Here is a 6,514-nt window from a genome sequence, read left to right as displayed (position 1 = left end):
TTTTAAAATTCTTTATTGGCTGCAAGAAACTTTGGGGACTCCTTGAGGTTATGAAAAGTGCTATATATACACACTTGTGTGTACACAGTAATATATACTCATGTCTGCAAGCTCAGTTTTCATTCTAATGGACTGAAATTAATAGCGTACAGTTGAGGCCAAGCCGATATACTTCTTCATCACTAATCACCCCCAGGATTTCATTTAAAATTATCAAGCGAGACATTAAAATCTGAAGCTCCTGTAGATTGGAGCTTGTCTGTTGTTACATAAGTAGTCATGAATTAACTGCAGTGCCCAGCAACTGTTGTGTAGTTCTTCATCTGAAGGGCACAAAAAGTCTGGGCACATCTGAACAGTTAGGTCTTATCACTAGTTTTAGTTTTGAAATCGTTTTCACTTTACAATTGTTTATAACTAGAATGTGAATAACTCAGTTAACAATAATGGGGTAAATGGTAAGTTTTCAATCAAATTAGCATTTCAATAATGCCAATAAATGTACTTTCAATAATATTTGGCATCGCATTCCACCTGCAACCCTCCTTCCAGACTTGTTTTACTTTGCTTCAATCCTATAGGAGCCATGCAGAATGGGACAGGATTACCTTTCATTTGGTGACTGAACAGGTTAGAAGATAAAGTGCTAGTATTGCCTTGAAGCACCATTTTGCCTGTAAATCATTACAATGTTTCACCATGGTTCAGTGTTTGTTTTCAATATGAGAGAAAAGATCGTAAGCCAAGCCACAACAACAACTTTATTGTAGCTTCATCAAAATAGATACTTGGCATTCTGTGCCAGTGAAGAAGGTGCTGACAGTGCTCTGAATACTGAACATTTTAATAATAATTTCTCTGGCCCAAAATGTAAAAACATGTACAAAGCTATAAAGTCTGTAAAAGAGTACATTATACATCCATGTTTATAACATCTCTGTGCAATATGAAAAATATTCTGCCACTTCCTAATTAGGGAGCTTTCTTAAGAATGTTTCAGTCTTTAAAGTATAAACATTTTGAAATGTTCCATGCACAGAAAGCCTGATAAGTGTCACCTCCAGCTACCCTGGAGCCTGACCACATGGATAGGTTTCCTCTACTCTCTATGGAGCCCATTTACAAATGTGGAAGGTATATGATTCTGGCATGCTCAGCACACAGTGGAACCTACCCTCAGAGAATAGAATTCACATCCTTTCCTTATTGCAGAATAGAACTCAACTCCCTCTCCCCAAAACAGAATTGACAATGCTCGTTTTTCTTTATCTTTACTATCACCTACATTATCATTCTCTCCTAGAAAGTTTAATTTTTCTCTGTCTCCCCCTCAGTCATGCATTAAGTAAAGTTGAGAAGGTTTTGTTTCTATTTGTCTATACAGTATTCTCTTCCATATCTATTAATTTAATATTAAGTGCCATAGTGTTTATAAAGTACAATTCCATATAGGACTGGTAAAATAAGGAACAGATTCTGAACTTTGAAAATAATATTCTTTTTAATTCCATTACCACATTTCCCTCTTCCCTGAATCTTCATATCTCCAGTGCACACAGTATACTTCTTCTTTCTGCTGAAAAGACAGCATGGCGAGGCCTCACAGGTCTCTCAACAGAAATAATCAATCATACTCTCTGACTTGCCACTTGTGCTGATTTCATCCTCCTTACATCTCGCCCACTCCCAGATTGCTGCCCCCTGTGGTCGAGATGAGACCTGGAGTGGGTTGAAGGTCCTGGTGGAAGCTACAACTTAAAAATGATAATCCATGATTGCAAATAGAGTGCTTTATTTCAAAACTATCCCTAGAACAATAATACCAGTGGATCTAAAGAAGGAAAAAAAATCTTTTTATCACAAAGATTTGAATCCTAATGATAACCAGCACTTTGGTTCAACTTTTATGAAAAGGTGGCACATTTAATTTGGATGATTTCCCTCCAGTCACTCTGCACCATGCTAATGAAACCTTGTGCATGCTGCTTGCATAGAAATTGGGATCTTAGGCCTCTGCTTGATTCCTTGGGGTAAAGGTCATTCGGGGAAGCGAGTATGACTCATTGGGGTGGTAGGACAAGTCATGATTATTTTTGAGATTTTCTAATGTTGTTCCATTATGTGAGTGCACTCTGTACCTCTTCAGCATGGTCACCAAGATACCTTTCATCATCACCATGGCGATATATTTTCCCACACAGGACCGAGGGCCACAGCCAAATGGCTGGAAGTAGCGATGAGGAACCTACAAATACAGGAGAATTAGAGCTATTTTACACTGATATAGATGGGTAGGAGCAGGATATAATTTATAGATAAATAATTATGGTTATGTCAGTTCGTAAGAAGTTTAATTCCAATCATTGCCACTATCTAGACAAAATATTCAATGAGATTTGATGAAATCTTTGGACTGCAAGATGATCCAGAGAAATTTCTGAAGTTCTAGCCTGGCCCTTGTTGACTTTCAGATGATGAACAAGTTCCAAGATAGCTTCATATGCTTTACCTGTGAGGCCCCATCTCATTGCTTATGCCCGGATGTCTATTGTCTGCTCTTGGCAGGCAAGACTGCCAAGAGACATAAAATGGTTTCAGCATAGGAGGACATTCAGCCCATCGAGTCTGTGTTGACTTTCTGAACGAGCTGGCTCCATGTCTCCAACCTTATCCGTGGCCACCCAAAGGTTTCCTGTCAAGTGTTGATCTGCTTCCCTTTGCTCCTATTTCCCATTCAGGTGGAAGTCAGTGGGTAAAAATATTTTGCTTCACGTTGCTTTCGCCAATTATCTTAAATCTGTGTCCTTTAGTTCTCAACCCTTCTCCCAATAGGAAAAGTTTCCCTCCATCTAGTCTGTCAAGAACCTCCTCATTTTTGATATTTCTGTCAAATCTCATCTTAAACTTCTGAAGTTCCTCAAACTTGGAAATATTCTTGGTGAAACTTCTCCAAAATCCTTCACATCCTTCTTAAAATTGCGGTGCCCAGAATTGAGTATGGCGTATGAGTTGAGGCCAAACCAAAGATTTTTCAGAACAACATACCTTTTGTACTTTATGCCTCTATTTCTCACAGCCAGGATATTGTATGACTTGTAAACTAATTTCTCAGTCTGACTTGCATTCTTCACCACAGATGTATGTACACACCCACAAGGTCACTCTGTTTCTATACCTCTTTTGGAATTGTATCCTTTTGTTTATATAACTGACAAATGGCATCCCTACTCCCAATGACTTGTTCAAAGTCTGACAGAAGGCTAAAAGTTGAAAGTACAGTGTGTTTGATTTCGGGGAGAAGTGAAGCCAGTTGGACCTCAGGTTTGATCCTTAGTCTATACTAAAAAGCTAAATTCATGAGTGACAGTAGGAACATCACAGTTAGGGAAGGATAAATTAACAAGAGTTTCTGCTCCTGGTTATTATCTGGGAATCATTGCTGAAAACACTGTGTGCCTCATCATCAGATGGAGGCTTATCTGTGATCTTCTTCATAATCCTACAGTTTGCTGGTCCTCACTATTACGTTTGTATCTAAACAACGTCATCTTGAGTGAAGCTGCCTCAACCATAAATGAAACCTCTCTAAGTTGTTAAAAAGGAAAGAGAAGCAAAAATGAACGGACATTTTTGGGGGAAAAATGTTCTTGTTGAAATACCTATGATTTGACTTTGCTGTAACTCTGATGAAAAGGTTGATGAATACCATACTATGTACGTACAAAACATAGTAATAATGCTATGTGACTCTAATCATATTTGAGAAGATCTAAGTGAGGTTCTGCTCCCTTTTAAATCCAAGAGATGAGTTTAATGGCTCAAGACAGATTATTCAACCAGATTTTTGAAACAAAAACTTAATAAGAGTATTATGCAATTGCAATTTATTTTAATATGGCAGCTCTGATTTATGTTCCTACAAACATATCCACATACTCAGCTCCTTAGGCCTACTGCACCATTCAATAATACAAACATTCAACAATGGAGCTCCTAGTATTAAGATCAGTTTGAGTCAAATGGTGACTCTGGTTACAAGTAACAATTCATGAAACTGTATTGAGGTTCCTGGATTTCACTTAAAAGAAAGGGACTCTGAGGTTTGTAGTTTCTCCTCCCTGTTGGTAATATCCCTCCATGTATACATGTAAGGGTTTCTGTGCAACACCTATCTCTTTCCAACACCCTGAATGTCTGTGTTAATTCTCAAGTATTGTTTACAGAGCACCCACTTGACTGCTTCCTTTATGCTTGGGAAGGAGATTAAAAATGATCTGACTGAATCAAACCCGTCCTTGCTGTAACATACGCTAATTCATAAAGGTTCACAAAAACGTTGACTGGCACAGGTGCAGGTTTTATCTATCTGCAGGCTGACTGTGTAAAAGATGGATGACACAAGACAGAAGGCACCCGTTAACTGAGGGAGGATATTTGTTTTGCAGGCCCTGAGGACTGGTGACTGTTAGAATTGAACCCAACACAGTTGAGAAATGGCAAACAAGAACTGACTGTGCTGAATTTCTACATTGACCCAGCTCTTGTATGTCACTTTCAGCAAGCACAATTTTCACTCACATCTGAGTCAGGCAAAAGTTTTACACCACCTGCTCACGCAGCGTTAAAGAAAGCAGCAACCAGCTTTGTTTGGAAGTCTGGCCAAAAATGCTTTTAGTAAATCAGGCGAAATGTTATGGTCTTTGTTGAAATCTGTAAAGCCTCTGTTCAATAAATAGAATTCCACTCCAGCCAGACTGCACTGGATCAGCATTGAATCAGACAGAGCATTTTTCATTTATGAAATGTAAGCATTATTGGTAAGATCAGCATTTATTCTTTGCTTTTGAGACAGTCTTGTCTTGAATGACTTTTCAGACAGACATATTGAAATAACTCCACAGAAACTGGTATCCTGTCACCAAGTTTCCCTTTATTTACACATGCAGAATCCTTGACACTGATCCAGCTCCCCCAGAGCCAGGTCTCAGAGTGAACAGAACCTCTGACATTCATCTTCTTATCTGTCAGCCAGGGCTCCCTGATTGGACCAGGTTAACAGCCTCAAACAGGGAACTCATGTTTTATGAGGTCCAGCTGAATGACCCTGTTACAATCGCTATACATACACATGATTCCTTTTGTTTTCATTGCGAGGTTTAACTACAGATTGCGAGGCTGATATCAAAGACTACCAGAGCTGAAAATGTGTTCTGGAAAAGCGCAGCAGGTCAGGCAGCATCCAAGGAGCAGGAGAATCGACGTTTCGGGCATGAGCCCTTCTTTAGGACTCATGAGCCCATCATGAGCCCTTCTTCATGAGCCCATCAAAGACTACCATAACATCAAGCATAGCTGACCAGGAGGCATTCCTACTCTTACCATCTGTCATTGGTGTATGGAGAGGATTTGCAAGTTGGCTGTGTTATGAATATACTTTCTGTTGCCAACAACTCCTGGAGTGGGACTTGAACAATGAGCTTCTGCCATTAAGCCAGCAACAATGCACACTCTACCACAAGATCACCCTATCATTCATTGCCCTCTGTAATTGGCATTGAGAAGATGGAGGTCAGCCTGAGATAGCTATAGGAAGCTATTCTAAAAATGTTATCCTCTATATGTTGGCTTTGCTGACTCAGAGCATCAAGTAAGCATGAATTAGTGAAAACAACAATACATGCTGTAATGAACAAGAGAAATGACAGCATGTTGCCACATAAAGATCACCTTATACAATGAATATTGTCTTTTAACTGCCTTCATGAAGCTTGAATCATCTGTAGAACTGTTAGATATAAAGCTCAATTTTCAGCAACTCACATTTTGTGCAAAATTTTCCAGGTTGAACTCATTTGGCTTGAGAAAGAATTCATCTTTGTGCATACGGCCCAGGTTAAGGATAATATTGGTGCCTTTTTTAACTGGGTAGCCATCGATCACATCATCTTTAAGAGCCTTGCGCATAGTGAAGTCCACCACGGGCTGGTACCTCATACTCTCATAAATAAAATTCTCCACAGTCTTCAGTAGCTGTAGGTCACTGTTCTGTATCTCCCGTTCCCCTAAAAACAAGAAGGGAAGAGAAAACCCAGCTGACCATCTGATTTCTGATGCTGTTATTGAAGTAACATATTAACATAAAACAATAATTCCAGTTCCCCTTGATTTTGCATCATTGGCACTTAGAGAATGGTCAGATGATATATCCCTGTGATTCAGAACTCGTTTGTTGTTTAAGACAGCTCTGTTCTGAAATGGTTAATTGACATCACAGGATAGACTCTAACTATCAGGATATAAAGGAGTGTTTGAAGAGTTTGAAGAGTCATCAGTGTCACAAGAGACCATCATGTATCTCAGATGTAATGGCGCTAGCTGCTAAATAATAGAAAGAATCCTATTTGTCGTTTGTCAAGATTGAGCATATCCGCTGCCTAATACTTCATGTTGTCATCCTTCCCTATTGGGTATCAGTAACACAGACAAATAGCCAGAAGAGGAATTGATGGCAGTG

At 39.2% G+C, this 6,514-nt stretch overlaps 1 protein-coding gene across 2 annotated transcripts in view; it reads right to left on the bottom strand.

Annotated features, from left to right (window-relative positions):
• Nucleotides 1-821: 821 nt before the first annotated feature.
• Nucleotides 822-6,514, bottom strand: part of cyp19a1a (cytochrome P450, family 19, subfamily A, polypeptide 1a) — a 28,498-nt gene continuing 22,805 nt past the window's right edge. For both annotated transcript variants that reach the window (XM_043677368.2, XM_043677367.2), the window contains exons 10-11: nt 5,821-6,062; nt 822-2,245 (exon numbers count right to left, since the gene is read on the bottom strand). In XM_043677368.2, coding sequence (XP_043533303.1) covers nt 2,006-2,245; nt 5,821-6,062 — 482 coding nt within the window. In that variant the 3' untranslated portion in view covers nt 822-2,005. The remainder of the gene's footprint in view (nt 2,246-5,820; nt 6,063-6,514) is intronic.

The sequence above is a fragment of the Chiloscyllium plagiosum genome, unplaced genomic scaffold, assembly GCF_037043375.1.
Source record: "Chiloscyllium plagiosum isolate Xiang-an unplaced genomic scaffold, Cpla_swu_hap1 HiC_scaffold_39, whole genome shotgun sequence".
Classification (NCBI taxonomy): domain Eukaryota; kingdom Metazoa; phylum Chordata; class Chondrichthyes; order Orectolobiformes; family Hemiscylliidae; genus Chiloscyllium; species Chiloscyllium plagiosum.
This window is presented reverse-complemented; position numbering and strand designations above follow the sequence as displayed.